The 17180-nt window shown below is 36.4% G+C and overlaps 1 protein-coding gene and 1 long non-coding RNA gene across 2 annotated transcripts; one reads left to right on the forward strand and one right to left on the reverse strand.

Annotated features, from left to right (window-relative positions):
- Window positions 1-1884: 1884 nt before the first annotated feature.
- Window positions 1885-7659, forward strand: LOC117400197 (cytotoxic T-lymphocyte protein 4-like). Its single transcript, XM_033999755.3, has 4 exons — window positions 1885-2159; window positions 5176-5505; window positions 6263-6390; window positions 6780-7659. The coding sequence occupies exons 1-4, from the start codon at window positions 2111-2113 to the stop codon at window positions 6903-6905; spliced, it is 633 nt and encodes a 210-aa protein (XP_033855646.1). The 5' UTR covers window positions 1885-2110; the 3' UTR covers window positions 6906-7659.
- Window positions 7660-13963: 6304 nt separating this feature from the next.
- LOC131738179 (uncharacterized) lies at window positions 13964-16800 on the reverse strand. Its single transcript, XR_009329723.1, has 5 exons — window positions 16680-16800; window positions 16116-16294; window positions 15938-16027; window positions 15317-15408; window positions 13964-14876 (listed from the first exon to the last, which is right to left on the reverse strand). It is a non-coding gene; the product is annotated as an uncharacterized LOC131738179 (long non-coding RNA).
- Window positions 16801-17180: the final 380 nt, after the last annotated feature.

The raw sequence follows: 17180 nt of genomic DNA on the forward strand, positions 1-17180 counted from the left end.
CTGGAGTGAATAATTGAACAATTAATGATTAATTAGGCTCCAGACCCAGGTGTATAAAAAGGCATTTGGGATACTTTGTGGGAGGGTGAGTTTTTGGTAGGGGATGGACTGTGTCAGTGAGAACGTGAGTGAAGGCTAATGCCCAGCCTGATAGTAAAACGTATTTGTATTATAGTTGTGTTTAAACCTTTTATTTGGCCCTTGTGCCTTTTTCTTTGTATGTTCTTAATTAAAAGTGATCAACAGCACCTTTAAACTAAAGCTTTTGTCTCTGGCTCTGCTTCCTGACACTCATCAGCCTTAGCTGCGATTCTGTCCTTCCACACCTCTAAACTGCTGATTCCTAGTAAATAAACATACTGTCTTTTCTAAATAGTGTCGCTGAAGTGAAACTTCCAAATGGCCTATTGTATACAGATCTGTTAAAAAAAAAAATGTTAAGAACTCACAAAACAGGATGTGAGATACTGCTATTGAGGTCACAATTTAAAAAAGTACCTGTCAGCGTTATTTTAAAGTTGTGCGTTAGGCCTCACACGGACAGAGGCCTGGAGACTGTGGAGCATCTCAATGATTTATTAAAGTTACAAAATACACATTCAGGTCTTGATTTCTTGGAAAAAAAAGCCACAAACTGTTTTCCAGCTTATCTTCATAGCATTTCTCATTCTGACTAACTATCCTGCCTACATTTCCTTTGATCAACCTACTCATGAAGACATGAGGCAGATTACATCAACCCCAGTGCCTTGACAGGCCTCTCTATTCATGTAGTATTTCAGCCTAAAAACACAAAATCAGGGCAAGCATTTTTGACCACAAAGCAGATGGGATCCCAGCCAATTTTCCTTGAGGATTCAGCAATCCTTTTCCTTATATGCCTCTCCCAGTCCCAAATGCTGTCCCCATGATCACTGTCCAACTGGGTCAGTCCAAAAGCCCAGGCACCTGCTGTAACAAACAAAAACAAAACCACCATCAGTGCAGTGCCATTGCAACATACTGTATCCTAATTTTGAGCTTCTAACAATACTCCAGTAGGTCATCATATACAGACCACCACAATAATTATGTACAACCAGTATAATGTTATTTGACACACTTCACAAGTCCTATATAGTAGTAAAGTCAATATGTTGTATCTCAAATTGACTTCCTGTTCAGTTTGAGATATCTTGAAATCAAGTTAGAGATATCTGCAATTCAATTTAAGATATCTTGAAGTGCTTTTCAAGATCTCTAAATGATAATTTGGCTTCCCAAACTGTGCAATTATCTGCAAACTAGACAGGGTTCACCACTCAAACAAAAGTACTACTCTTTGTCCAACTTGTCCAGGTTCTTCCCGCAGTCAGTGCATCTCATCCAATTCCTGGTCTAGTTCCTCCAGCAACACAGTCTACCCTGCTGTCTGCCTGTACTGTGCTCACAGCACACCTTTTATAGGGCAGTTAGTAATCAAATGAGGTAATGGGTAACAGGTGATGCAATTAGATTCCTCAGATGGTCAATCAGTTCTACCACTTGGTCACCAGTGTACTAGTAATAAATACAACAAAATAGTAAACACACCAAGCAAAAACTGAACATAGGCCTGTGGTTCTGCAGTGGAGCCGCCAGATCTGTGTTGTCCTCCGGCACTATAGGTCTGGTGGCATTGCTGTGGATCTGCAGTGCGAAAAATGACGGCTTGGCAGGAGCACGTTTCGGAGGACGAGTGTTCCAGCCTCCGTTTCCCGAGTCGGCGGGGGGGTTGCGAGCGGTGAGCCGACGATACAGATAATAATTGGGCATGCTAAATTGGATACAGATAATAATTGGGCATGCTAAATTGGGGTGAAAACCGTGGTAAAATAATTGGCGACGACTATTTTTTTTTAAAAAAAAGAACAACACAATAATGAGCGGACTCATCATAATAAAACATTTGCAGATAAGTATGAAGATGGATTTAAAGCCTCGGCTGCAATAACAACTAAAACGATATATAATAGCTATGCTGGGGCATTATTTACATCAGTCTCCACCCACATAAAAACCACAACATGACGCAGAGTGCCAGAACAAGTCTAACAGCAGACGGTATTCATCCACACTGAAATCAGAGAGCATGCTGCCAAAACTGTTTGTCATCTGCACCTTCATTGGCTATTTGAATGGTAAGCATTTGTTTTTGGTCTATAAATAATGTCCGAGTGGTAAAACTTGATTGGGAAAATATAGTACTGTATAGTATCAGTCAAGTCACAAGAACAGAGATAAAGTGTACAATGTATCTATTACATTAATCTAGATAACGAGGCGGTGTTGTTTCTGTGATTTATATTATTATATTTCTACTGTAGCATTTAATTAAAAACAAAAAAGATTTAAAATAAAACTACATTAAAACAAATTTTGATCCTGAAACTGGTGTTTAGCAGTGTCCGTTAGTATTTGAAATACAGTGAATGTGAATCATATTATTATTATTATTATTACAGTATATATGAATGTGATATATCTCTATCATATTTTTAAAGGCACTATAAAACAGCATTTCATGCATAGAATACCTAGAAAATGTAAAGATATGTAATGGGCATTTTCTGGGAACACATACACTACAGGAAGCTACTTAAAAGTACTTAAAATAGTCAAACCCTGAATTAAACAGTGGGCCTTGTAAAAGCATGTGACTGAAAGAGTGTGGGTGATTTTAAATAGAAGTTTTTTTTTTTAAGAAGTATTTTCTTAATTCATTTTGACAGTGGTTTGTTTAGACTTTGTGGTCTTTGAACACCTGGGTATTATGGTGAGACCCAATTCTGTAAACCCAGTTTAATAATGTCCATACCTTTACCTGGTGCAGTAGATTTACCCCACATCCTAACCCCACCCAGGTAAATGTGGTCACAGACCTCAAGGGAAGAGACTATTGTTATCCCCTGCTTGGGGACGCTTGTCACGATTGAGAGGGTACTGTGGAGGCGACATAAGTATGCCACACGTTGGGGTTTCACATTTAAATAGAGAAACTAATTATGATTTACCTTGGTAAAGTCTTACTCGTGTTATTGGGAGAACCAGGGATGTCTGTCCAGCAGTCCATATGCCAGGCTTACATTTATAGGGCAGCAGTGTGGAGTAGTGGTTAGGGTTCTGGATTCTTGACCAGAGGGTTGTGGGTTAAATCCCTGGTGGGGGACACTGCTTCTGTACCCTTGAGTAAGGTACTTTACCTAGATTGCTCCAGTAAAAACCCAACTGTATAAATGAGTAATTGTATGTAAAAATCATGTGATATCTTGTAACAATTGTAGGTCGCCCTGGATAAGGGTGTCTGCTAAGAAATAAATAAATAAGACATATAGTGTATACTGTATGTGCAGTAGAGAACTGCTTATCCAATTGTGATCAAACTTGGTAGTGACATTCTCTACAAGAAGGTTTGAAATATCAGAATCTAGCGATATGCAGGTGCCTGTACATCTGTATACATAGTTATACTTAGCTTTTTCAATATAGAGAACCGCTTATCCCATTTATTGTAAAACGTGGTAAGAACAATATCAGAATCTGTGTCACTGCCATTTTGACACGTGCTGTTGATATAGGTCATGATAATTTACTTTTTCATGATACCAATACCTATATCAGAAGGATATGGGATGTAAGTTACTAACGTACTTGTTAATGCAGCAGTAGTAATAATCAGCATGTATCCCTTCCAACCATCATTATGGTACTATTCTGATTAGCGATAAAGACATTTGAGACAACACGTTTTTTAAAGGTTGAAAGCAATTTGCTGTTATTTATTTATATAGATAGATAGATAGGTAGATAGATACTAACTGAAGTACCCGGCGTTGCCCAGGGAAATTCAATATTATTATTATTATTATTATTATTATTATTATTTTTAATTTCTTAGCAGACGCCCTTATCCAGGGCGACTTACAATTGTTACAAGATATCACATTATTTGTACATACAATTACATTATTTTTACATACAATTACCCATTTATACAGTTGGGTTTTTACTGGAGCAATCTAGGTAAAGTACCTTGCTCAAGGGTACAGCAGCGGTGTCCCCTACCTGGGATTGAACCCACGACCTTATGGTTTCCTATAAGTTACCAATTTTGGGTGTCGCACAATGCGCTCTGACCCCTTTCCCTTTTTTAAACTTTTTTTTTTTTTTGGTTTTTGCCATTTTTAATTTTTTTTTAAATTTTAGTTCATTTTATTTATTTTTTGGTTTTGTGGGTTTCTTTAATTTGAGATACATGGCTACTGTAGTGATCCAGCATTGGGGTTACTAAATAGAGTAGCTCGGGGGGTCAAAATTTTGGATCCAAACATAGCCCTCGACCTTCCCTGGATGAAAGAGGAGGCCATGCAAAGTTTGGTTGCACTGGCTCCTGTGGGGTATGAATGCATAAAGGAACAGACAGACAGACAAACTTTCTTCTTTATATATTAAAGATACACACACACACACACACACACACACAAAGAAACCCATTAGAATAGCTCAGGGGTCCAATAAGTATGGAGGTTCCATATTTAAGTGGTCCCAAGCATTCAAGTCTTAATAGCAGGAAGCTTCTTCCTTAAATACAGTTCAAAGGCAGCATAGTCATTGAGAGACAGTGTATAGACCTAAATCTTAAAACTGTAGACCTAAACACTGTCACTTGTGCAGTCATTTATATCTCACAACTAATAATGTGGTGATTCTGAACCATTTAATGTTAGACTTGCATCTCTTAGGTCATTTAATCTCAGCCGTGTCTTCAGGGTCGAAGTATGTCTTTGGCTGCATTAATATAAGTAAAGAAGATCTAGAAGAGGTGCAGAGAATGTCACTCTTCAGGTAAAAGGACCTATGAAGTACAAGTATAACAAACTACCTGAAAGTCAGCAAACAACAGTTGCTTTATTAAACATTCAATGCAATTACACTTTTAGGCATTGCCAAGCATGTAGTCCAAGCATGTTGTGTGGCCTATTAATTGGTCCACCTGTCAAGTTTCATTGCTCCTGTTTCCATAGCAGTCGGGAGAAATACATTATCTCAGGAGCTAGTAAAGGCAATACATGAATAAGATTGTAAGGCAGTGTGCGCTGTTACTTAAAGGTACATGTGAACCCCATTGTGTTAAATGGCCATATTTTTCAATGTTAGCCTTTCAGGTCACGCAGCCCCATCTTGTTGCTGCCAACAGCAGTGGATTTGCCATACTGACATGTGACTACAAATACAGCAAAGAGATCGTAGAATTAAAGATTTACCTGCTGCGGGCAAGACACAATGATACAATAAGTTGTGAGACTTCAGTCAACGAGAGCAAGAAAGGGAGCCTCTGCCTGATGGAACGTTACAACAACAGTGTGACCCTCACCATCTCACGGCTCAATGTCTCGGATGCAGATCTGTATGTCTGCAGAGTGGAAATAAGATCTCCTCCTCCCTTTGTTTATGCTGAGGGGACAGGGACCATAGTATATGTTGCTGGTAAGAACTTTCTTTTTTTTCTTTTCTAAAACATCGATTTCTAATGGAGCAAATGCTGTCAGCTCTATTGTGACCCATATGATATATATTTAAGTGAGAAAAAAAAATCATAACTCACAAGATTTTGTGCTTGGAAAATCTAGCCAGTAATCCATGGTGGCTAATTGAGGACATGGATAAAAAAAAATTAACCAAATTGAAAAGTTGAGATCCTAATGTGATCTTGAACAAGTTCCTATATTTTTCCATGTAAAATTATATATATATATATATATATATATATATATATATATATATATATATATATATATATATATAATTTTACATGGGGGAAAAAAAATAAAATAATATATAGATGTCCTTTGACCCTCCTAAAAATATATGATTTCCACTCTCCAAATTGATTTTTTTTAAAAATCAGTGTTAAACTGTATTTTACCTGAAAATAGTATAATACAATATCTGTTCATTAATGTGGTTGTCATTAATGTATTTCCTTTTTAAAACAGTGTATTAAACGGAAATCTGCTAATGTTTTATTTTATTGGAGCATTATAAAATAGAACCGCATTTCTCTCTATGTTTATGCACAGGATCAATGCCTGATTGCTTTTAAATTTAAATGAAAAGAATAAAAATATAACCCCCCCCCCCCTCCCCACAAAATCAGACCCAAAGAATAATTTTATGATCTAAAACATAATGAAAGCAAGAAATTAGAAAGCAAAATATAACAAAGAACTGATTTATCTTTCAGAGACGTCGCAGATTCCACATCCTGAATATACCGACTTTAATTGGCCTGTGGTCTGGATTACTGCAGGAGTCAATGGGCTTCTCTTGCTGTACTGCATAATCATAACTCTTACCTACTTACACTTGAAGGTGAGTACCAATCCAAGTACTGTACGACCAACTGCACTGTGGCTGCTGGTTACAGTTACTGTAGCATACACGAGCAAGGTCTGTAGTTGTGCTAAATTGGTTTAGAATGTATAGATATAGACCTTACTTACACGGTACTTTTCATGAGTTTTATTCTGTTGCAGAATATTAAACTTGGAAGAGTGTGATTCGCCTGGGAATTTGGTCATTGGATTTGAATGAATACAAAATAAATTCCAAATAGATCTTAGTGCAATCTTACCATGTGATATACAGCCCAGAAAGATATTATACACTGGAGATCTACAGTGTCAGTGATACGCATGACATGCAAACTAAGTTTCCAAGAAATGCTGGGACAAAAACTGATGCTTAAAACTATTTTTCAGAAAAGAAACACGGGTGAACCTGAAAGCAACAGTGAATACATGGATATGAGGAAAGTGTTGTCAGAAAATACAAACAGGAAGAAAGAAAGGGACAGAAACCACAATTCTGAACAATTCCATTTTTAATTATATTATTCCTCACATACAGTGTTATTTTAATGAAACTGTAGAAGTCAACTCATGTGCATTTTGTTTTACATAATATACTGTGGTATTAATTAAAACATGAAAGAAGAAGCTTCATAACAGCAGAGCAAATGCATTGTAGTAAACAAGAATTTTGACATTAAATTGTGAAAATGATTATGTTTCTCCCACTTTGAGCCAAGAACTCGCTTGACTGTTATCACAGTGATATTACTGTTAGTACCAAGACAATCTTCTATACTGTCATGAACGAGAGGCACTGTCGCTATTCAGCTACCTCCCATGGCTCATGCCCATGCACTGTATGTTCAAACCATAATATTAGAAGGAGGCTGAGCAAAATAAAATCAAAGTTTTTGCTGCTAACAATTATGATGGGCAAAATATACACAGCAGATGTTGTTGTACAAACACACCCCACTGCTTCTGTCAGACAGACTGACCGACAAAAATGCAATGTGTTGGTTAAAACTGACAACATTCCGCCAGTTTCATTCAGCGATTTTGCTATATGGAGAACTTTATTATAGGGAAAGACTGAAGCTCCTAAAGCCTCCCCTTTAAAACCGTTTTGCTCACTTTAAGCTATTTTAAATCCTGCTAGATCATTACTGATTGTATTTTATATGTGTTATTGTATTTGTGTTTATATTTGCTGAAATGTGCCATTATTGTAAAAAAAAAATGGTTATATCATGGTTACATAATAAAAAAATGCATGTGTAAGTGTTAGACTACTTTCTCTATAACTGATGAAAAACAACAAGGCTTAGTGGTTTGTACGGCCTTCCTTTTTTTTAATCTAAATTGTACCGCAACAGACAGGTCTATTTGCGAACAAACTGTGATCTGTGTGTGTTTGGGGAAGTGGGTTCTTGGTTTGCTAAGCAAAGACACATTTCATGCAATTTGAAGCTCCTAAATCAAAGTTACCTCAGGGGGAAGAACTGTGGGGTCTGTGTAAATTATTATTTATTTCTTAGCAGACGCCCTTGTCAGGGCGACTTACAAATGTTACAAGATATCACATTATTTTTTACATACAATTACCCATTTATACAGTTGGGTTTTTACTGGAGCAATCTAGATAAAGTACCTTGCTCAAGGGTCCTCCACCTGAGATTGAACCCACGACCCTCCAGTCAAAAGTCCAGAGCCCTAACCACTACTCCACATTGGTGCTTAAGCTGAAAAGAAAATGTTTGCTACTGTACAGTAAGAAGTGTTTTAATATCTAAAATAATAGATTTAATAGATACAAAAAACTATAGGATATTACAGAGGTATAACTATAGGTATATTGAGGTACACATTTCGTTGGAAAATGATACCTGAAAATGAATATGACACGACAGTAGTATACAGTAATAATGTGGTCACACTTTAAAATCATTGTTACACTAATGCAATGAGTGCACACATTTTCCTTGGTACGGGATGATCTACAATATTATAATTGCAATATTTAATTATTTTCAGGGATGGCAATAAGACTCCTATTGCATAGCATTTTCACCCATTCCAGGTCTTACTATGAGCTTGATTGTATAGGTAACAAACTCAGGAATGGATCAAACTGTTATTCAATGGGAGCCTTATTTCCCTTCCTGCTTTTAATTAAGCATGGGACGAATGCCAAGACACAAGCTGTTTACACCACCTGCATCAGGTCATTTTAAACCAAGTGTCTCACCGATACATATGGTTGAGTTTCAACACAACATGGCAGGAATTCATCTCATTACTGTATTACAATGCTTCACTTCCATTAGATCTAACTGAGCTCATTCAGTTAACACAATTATACATCTACACAACAATGCCAGGGTTAGAAACTCAGTCCTGCAATTGGTTCTGGATTTCAGAACTATCCTTGTTTAGGTATGTTATTGAAATGACCAGGTGCCAACAATAACACCCCTGCAAAATCAACTCTTAACTAATTGCACTAACCACAGCATGACCAAGTCTCACCTGACTCTGTAGGTTTACCATTGGGAATTGTTCAGGCAGCTATAGGGGAGGAAGACATTATTTTAAAGAGGTCTGATTGCACAAACTCCTGCCTCATGCTCATTTAAATAATATACGCACTTGAGGGTAGTAGTGAAAGCAAAAAACAAACATTACTGCACAGATTACTTTTCCTTGGGAAGTTATTTTAATGTTTCAACCTGGCATAACCTGTATATCCTCTCAGAACATTCAGATTTGTTTCCACTTAGTAAAGTACACGCTCACACACTTTAACCTGAACTAAAACCATAATTTTGTGAGACTTAACAGATTGCAGAGACCTAGGCAATCTGATTTGGCGAAATCCTGTCAACCCAAGTGGTGGGCCCGAACAGTCCTGTCTGATCAAGGAGTAGTTCCAGAAACCTGTTCCTGTTCACAACATACAAGCAGAATGTGCCTGTGCATCTGTGCGTCTCACGAAATCCTGCCTTAAGACCACAGTCAATGTGATTGAAGTGCATAACACATATTACAAACTAGGTAAAAGTCAACAACTGCTATACTGGAAACTCACTTCAAGATTCATTCATATTTTATTAATTCTGTCTAAAATAATGCAAGGGCATTATTGCAGATTGAAGGCTATGATGTTTAAACAAAGCATTGTCCTGTGTGCTGTTCTCTTTTTATTTATTTTATTTTGCAATGTAATTTATAGCAATTTGCATTTCACAAAAATAATAAATACAGAGCGATACATACATATATTTTACCAGTTCTTGTTTTCTTTTGTGAGTTTCCCATAGCTATTTATTTGACAAATGTAAAATAACCAAAAATATCAGCCATAAATATCTATATGGGTATGTGGCAAAGTGGTGAGTGAATACAGGTGCGTGCAGTGCAGAGTGGATACAAAACAAACAGACAATGATTTCCAGATGCAAGGCTGTTTATTGATTTATTGAACAATGTCCAGAGCCTTATGGCGAACACCTGTAAATAATAATGATGGAGTGCTACAGCGGCGAGTATCACTCGGTATTTGTAAATCACTGTGTCTGACCCGCAACCAAAAGTCCAGTTTTACACACCTACACTAAACACAAAACACAAACACAGTTCTTAGTGATAGTGAATAAGTGCTAGTGGTGTATTACAGTTCTCTGTGAAATGCAGGGGTGAAAGTGATGTCCGGGTTTATGCTGGCTTTCGCTACAGCTCTGGATTGTGCAACTGGTAGTCTATTAAAAAACAGACAACAGTTAACAAACACAAGACAATACTCACGGTTCACGATACTTCAACACAGACTCCTTGTAGGTTTGAAGAACTAACCATTTACCAAGGAACAGATCATTTACACTACGATTCCTATTTATACCCTCGCTCATGACCCCTAGGTTAACGAGTGCATCCGCTCCTCCAATCCTCGGATCCCACGCCGTTTCCCATCCGAGTCATTGAGTTTGGGTACCGTAGCTCCGCCCCCTTCCTAAATGACGACTTCCATCTACCCTAAGGAATAAATTGTCATGCCATTTAGTTAAGGGTACTCTGTTCCTTTTACACAGCGTCCTCACAGGTCGGGTGGGAGATGTAACACCAAGAATCATTGAAAAACTTTTTCAAATATGATGTCCTCAAGATACGTTCATTCCTTAACCAAAATCTGGTCCTTGATTTGAACTTCCATAATATCCTTTATAAATGTATACTGTACTGCCGCAGTAAAAGCATAATGAAAGCGCGCTAAAGCAGAGGCACACAAGTATGGTAAAGCATTAGAAGAACCATTATAAAGCACGGTAACTGCAAGACATAAACATGGTTAAAAGCATGATAAACTGCAGACTGTATGAGAACATTTACACCAGTAAAAGGAGTAGGCAGGCAGCCTGTGTGGTGACTTCAAATTACTGTCACCTTTTTAATGTAATTTTAAGGAACAATTAAGTTGACATTGAATTTGGAATCAGACACACTGTTTATACCTACTCTACACTGTTGACCTTAAGTAACTGTTTATAGTAGGTTAAGATCATATTACCATCAGGTTACTGATTGATTTCCTACAGTACATGTCTGAAAGATGAATCAATGGCACCTCTACTGGCTGTAGTTGAAGTTAATTAAAAAATAAATAAAAAGAAAACTGATATATTTTAAATTGAAGCAGTAATGTAAAGGGAATCAGATCTCTGATCGAATGGATTATAAACATGAAGTACAGTGGATATGTTAAAAAGATCTGAATCAGTGGAATGGCCAGAGGTTAAAACAACGTGGCAGTGAAACTGTAATCTTTACTGGACTACACCTGTCATGAAACTTGATAAAACCAAAAAGTTGCAGTCGTTAGATTTTGCACGAGAACATATGGTACCATACGTACTGAAAATACAAAGTGTCAATCTGAAATCGTTCATGAGAGGAGATGTGGGATTTACTAAAACATAAAGGCTACTCTCTTGAGGATTCCTTTTAAAAAAATATATGATTTTAGTACTTGGGTGGCGACAAGTACTGAAGTATTATCAAAGCAGTTACACTAAATAATTTGTTGAGCTTTTTTTTTTTTTAATATTGTCCCTCCTAAAATGTATTCCTGTATAAAGGGTAAATTCATTTAGATCTGTTATGCTTACAAAAAAGATTAACTTTTTGGAATATGTATCCTAATGTCTTGATAAAAAATAACATTAAATAAGGAATCCATCAACTAAAGGAACACCTTACAATTCCCCAAATCTCCCCAAAGACGAAGACATGTGTGCTTACAGCTGGATCCAAATAGGTTCCAGCAGTAATAAAGGTGTTTTTCATTAACCTTTTAGGGTCCGCCCAATGCTGAATATCCCACTGGCAACCTGGCCCTTTAACTTTTTATTCAGGCACTGTGAGAGACAGCCCTGTTTGCGATGCATCATTGGAAAGAGTAGATTCAGACCTTTAAAATGAAGTCCTACTTGTGTATTTCCAGTAGATGACCATATTAGGCGATAACCTTGAACGCGAGTGTTTTGGAATGTTGCTCTGCGCTGAAGACAGACCTACCTCGGTGCAGTAAACAAACATTTTCACACAAAATATTTACAAAATAAGAGAAATGGCGACATCGAAGACACAAGGACCTATTTTCCAATAAATGTACACACAAATCTAACAACAGTAAAAAAACAGCCACAAATAGCTTGGACCCTTAAGCACCTCTGCAAATGGTGCCTTACAGTTCGTACAAACATGTTTAAATATTAGAAAATCTCTTGTTTACAGCTACCAGAAGATATTCTAAGTGGATATGGCTTCTGACAACCATGATGTATGCCATACAGTGAATAACTTTGATAACATGATAATTACATACATGATTTGAGGGTGATCACTTAGCCAATTACAACATTAGTGTGTTTCTTGGCAAAAGCTTTCTCATATAAATCTTACAGAAAAGGAAACTATTATATTTATTTTATTTTTTTGCTCATCCTTTTGCATTAGTAGGCTGCTCTGTTTTTCTCTCACTCACACAATATACTGTACCGAAGACCTACGTAATACCTAAAACACTTAAAAATGTAAGCTGTAACCTTTACTTTGACTGGATATAAAGACTCATTAGGTTTCCTTCATGAGCTTATATGACGTTAAAAGTTAAAATTCAACACCGCTTTCTTGGAACGAAAATAGTTAAATATTAAAAGAATATGTGATGACATGAGTAATTGTCTCAAGCGAAAGATAAACTAGTTCATGTAATAATCATGATTACACATTTTCCTGTATTCATTTGAATCACCGGTGCAATACCGTCACATTCTTTTGTGGTTTCAAAAGTGTAAAATGTGACACTATATATCGAGAGGAAACCATTATATTAATATAGATTGTATGGCAAAACTGTTATTTGTACATCTTGCCATAATGTAATTTACATTTCCAACAACATCTAGAAAGCCAATACAGGAAAGGCACAAAATCACATTCTTTATTGTGTGCTCCCAGGGTCTATAATCAACTCATGGGCAACAGCTTGCCAGGAAAGCAAAACTAAAACTTCAAAAATAACAAAAACAATAAGAAACTATACACAAACTTTAATTAATGATTAAATTATTTGGACTACAGTATATTGCTGCAGTGCTGTCACTTGAAGAGTTACTGAAATCCCTTCTTTCAAAAAAATCTCTCACCAGTCGCTTATCAATACTCTGGGATTCAAATAAATTCCACTTCCACCTTACTGTCGACCCTACCTTAGAAGTGTCTATAAAGCAGTGCATAAACCTGGTTCATAGAGCAGATGGAGCAGGTTCTGACACTGTGACACTGCTGCTGTCCCTGTCATACAGTCTATACTTCTGAATCGAATTACAGTAAAATACCCTGACACACACTTAAAGTTTTGATGAGTGATAATGATATGTGAATAAGGATAGCTTAAAAAAATAATAATAATCTCAACTGTTTTGCAGTGTACTTTATGGACCTGTTTATTTATTCCAGAGTGAAAATATATAATTTCTATGCTCTTTTGCCTTTAACTCCCCTAAGTCTTCCTGTAGAATTGCTAATCTGCCTATCTTTTTTTACACTGCAGCTCAGAAAAAATAGAAAGAAAAAAAAAAGACAGATATTAAGCTATCTGCAACAGGGTCTAATTGTTGAATTGTATTTCTGATTCACAGTTAGGTCCTGGTGGTGGTTGTTTAATTTATTTCCATTATTGGTGGGTTTGATTATACCTACCTGGCACCCAAACTAAATAATAGCCGCTACTAACATGCTTTTAAGCTATGTTGGTAAAAGACAAGTGAAAATGAGCCAGGTGCCTTCTTTATAGATTTAGTTAATACAGTGAATGTTTCTTACAAAACAATTCGAATCCATGTTTCTGTGAATGTTACGGGCGTCTTGTTAGTTTCTAAAGCAGAAGGAGCTCAATTATAAAGTAGATGGATCCAATATGGCAATCTTTTTTATTCTATCAATCTTAATTTCAGTAAGTTATCATCAGTGTGAACCTCAAGACTAGCTACTTAATAACAGGGTACAACAGCTGCACATTTTGAAAAGCCGAAATATGAGAATGTATCAGGTTTCAATACGTCAAGCCGGCAGACTGATGAGGGTGTAACAGTCTTGTTAGCTGATTTTCTGCTTATAAACCCACACCTTGAAAGTAGCAAGACTGCATTACGATGCTTTCTCTAAAAGCACAGTGCTGACAGTTATGAACCTTTGGAGCCTGCATAACCCAAATTAACATCCAACACAAAAAAAATACATGGAGTGGCCCAGTTAATTGACAATCTGGTTAACGACTTTACTGTACTGTACATGCTAGAAGACATTTGATAAAACTAAAATGAAGACTGTATATTTTTCTTTTGTTTTTAACTAGTTTGTAATAGGAGCTTATTATTATTTATTTTTTTTACAGTATAAAAACAGTATAACAATTTTTCAGCAAAACACAGGATTGGTATTGTCCGTATTGACTGGTTTAGATTTAGATGTTCAACAACTTTAAAACAATCATGAGATCTGCAAGTCTGTTTTCATTTTTGATTATACAGTGAATAGGGGAAAATTACTCATAAGCAGAACAGCAAAAGTTTTTTTTTTCTTTTTTTCAAACAGGATGTCAGCAAGTTTTGGAAAATGAAACGGCTGTCAAGCAGTCCTGCAAGTAGTATGTGAACCAGGTCAAAACAGACTTGTTTGTTTGATATTCCACTGGACTCCTAGTTACCGTAACCTTTAAACCTCAAGCAGATTGCTGACCAGTATTTGCGAAACCTGCATATCGATCTGCATATTTCTGTTTGATCTGCACCAATGCAGGCTTTCCCAACATCAAACAGTCCGTTTCTTGTTCAAGTTTCCTGACTGATAGCACACAATGCAGGTTCTGGTTCTGTAAATACTCTGGTTTTCAGAAACTGGACTTGCTCATCTTCTTGAAGCTTCTCAAACTCCTGCGCTGGGGCCCTGGTGAAAAAACAAACAGTCGCTAATCAAAACACATTAGGCCAAATTCACTAACTGTATACTCCAATCCTGTATTTGCACCACTTTTTTTTGTAAAAAACTAAAACAGACTACATTGCAAATCTGGCAAAAATAAAAAGTTCTTCCACAGGGACCCTTGAATTGCAACTGCTTTATTACGTATATTTTTGTTCCTGCCATTCACATGATGCAGGTTTGCTGCAGATTACAAGTAGCATTTTCTTACAATGCCTCCAGCGTTCGTAACTCCATATAGCCCACAGTCACTCACCAAGTTTGTTTGGAAGACCTTTTTACATTTTTTATTTAGAGTTAAATTGGGTTTGAGTTGTGGTTTTTAGTAGCTGTTGTATTTTGTTAAGCGCATTGGGACTTGTCCCAAAGGTGTTATAAAAGGTGCGATGTTGCTGTTGACTTACCAACACAATGGAATACCCAAGAGCTGTAAGGCGCCGCATCTTCATAGCCAGCTTGCCTTTGGGGTGGGTGGTACCAAGACAGAAAGCAGAAACTGGGGAACAAAGGACAGCCACTATGAAAGAACTCAAATTTAGAAGAACAAAAACAATACTAATGTAGCATTTTTGGAGTAACAACAACTGTTAGGTGTTGACTATACTTTGTCAGCCAAGATTTAAATATTTTGTTGCTGTAAATAGAAATTAGAGTTACAGTATAAGCATGATGATGGTAGATGGCCTTCTTCCGCTGTATGTAAAAACGTAAGTTTGGAATGATAGTTTCTGAGACAGTCAATAGTAAAGAATGTCAGAACTAAGAAGCAGGGGGATACTAAACATCACTCAAATGGCATGTACTGTATAACCTAAATCATAGCCTGGCAAACAAAACCATCTTTTTGGAAACCAACTTCCATATTTAGAGAAATAACATTGTTCATTTGTTTTGTAATACGAACATTTAAAGTTTTATTATAAAAACCTAAATCATCAGGTGTTTTTTCGGTTTTGGAAATTTTGTAGATGTTCTTGCATTTGTAGATGTTCAAAAGTTAAAAGAAATTAAATAAAATCACGTACCTTTGGAAATCTTCAGTTTGGATATTTTCCTCACTCTGGGACTGCACTGCAAGACAAATTTTCTGTCTTTGTCCAATGTGATTTGGAAATCTGAAATAGAAGACAAATACAGCAGTTGTGAAATAAAACTATATTTTCTATACAGATCCAGTATTGTAATGCTTTTTTTTTTAGTTACCTATAAAGTAATCATTTTGCAACAGCACCCCCTGCTAGCAAACCTCATCTCCCAGACTTCGCTTCAAAGCAATTCTTGGTGAGGAGGAGGGTTTGGCAGAATTGTAGCAGAGCAGTCCAGCTCTGGGCAGGGATTAATGTAGTGCAGTACTCTTTCATTGGCTCCGTGGGTCCTCTGATCTGTAAAAATAAGATTGTGTGAGATACCCTTTGCTCTTGCTCATAGAATTAATAGCTAGCTTCTTCTGAAAAATATTTGGCACAACTTCTGAAAAATGTTATATTAATTTTCTTCTTTTACATGCATGAAAATGTGATTACACTGTATTGATATAATCTGAATGTGATTCTATCACTTCTGATCATACATAACACTAGACAAAATTATACAAAAAATACATAATACAAAATTTAAGAGGCACTACATTTTTTGTTATTCATACAGGGTGGTTATAATACCGTCATCTAAATAGCTCTTATCAGCTTAAATAACAGGCCCAGGCAGCTAAGTCGTCTTATTCATGCATTTCCTCAAGTTCTAATTCTATAGATGCCAGTGAATTACCTGGTAAAAGAAGCTCATTGAATATCTCTTCCTGAAGGAGTTTGTCTAGAGAGGATTGTGGGAAGCATCCCAAAACGCAGAAGGAGTAGACTCCTCTCAGGAGTTTTGTAGGGAGGCCCTTAGGAAGATATGTCTCAAAAACACTGCTCAAAGATTCAAGGAACCTCCAGTAGAAAAAGAAAAGCAATTTGCATATATATATATATATATATATATATATATATATATATATATATATATATTCACAATCACCTGAACTAAGTGGTTGCATGCTCAACACCTGTAAGCAGCCAGACATGTTCATTTGTCGGCTCAGGATTTACTGCTTTCAAAAATAATATCAATGAAAAAACATTAACGAGATACATATTTTCCAGGAGTGTGTTCAAAGTTCTAAAAAAAAATAAAAAAGTAATTACAGTATTTTTTTTTTTTTCATTTAAATGCCTCGAAGCTCATTGTAACTTGGTTAAATGCTTTATAACAAGTGTTTGTAATTCA

Source organism: Acipenser ruthenus, chromosome 10, assembly GCF_902713425.1.
Source record: "Acipenser ruthenus chromosome 10, fAciRut3.2 maternal haplotype, whole genome shotgun sequence".
In the NCBI taxonomy this organism is placed as follows: Eukaryota; Metazoa; Chordata; class Actinopteri; order Acipenseriformes; family Acipenseridae; genus Acipenser; species Acipenser ruthenus.

What these genes read in the sequence shown, in the direction of transcription:
- LOC117400197 (XM_033999755.3), top strand. Translation starts at nt 2,111, where the DNA reads ATGCTGCCAAAACTGTTTGTCATCTGCACCTTCATTGGCTATTTGAAT. An exon ending in GACCATAGTATATGTTGCTG is followed by an intron (nt 5,506 to 6,262) that starts GTAAGAACTTTC and finishes TTTATCTTTCAG; the next exon opens with AGACGTCGCAGATTCCACAT. An exon ending in TTACCTACTTACACTTGAAG is followed by an intron (nt 6,391 to 6,779) that starts GTGAGTACCAAT and finishes ACTATTTTTCAG; the next exon opens with AAAAGAAACACGGGTGAACC.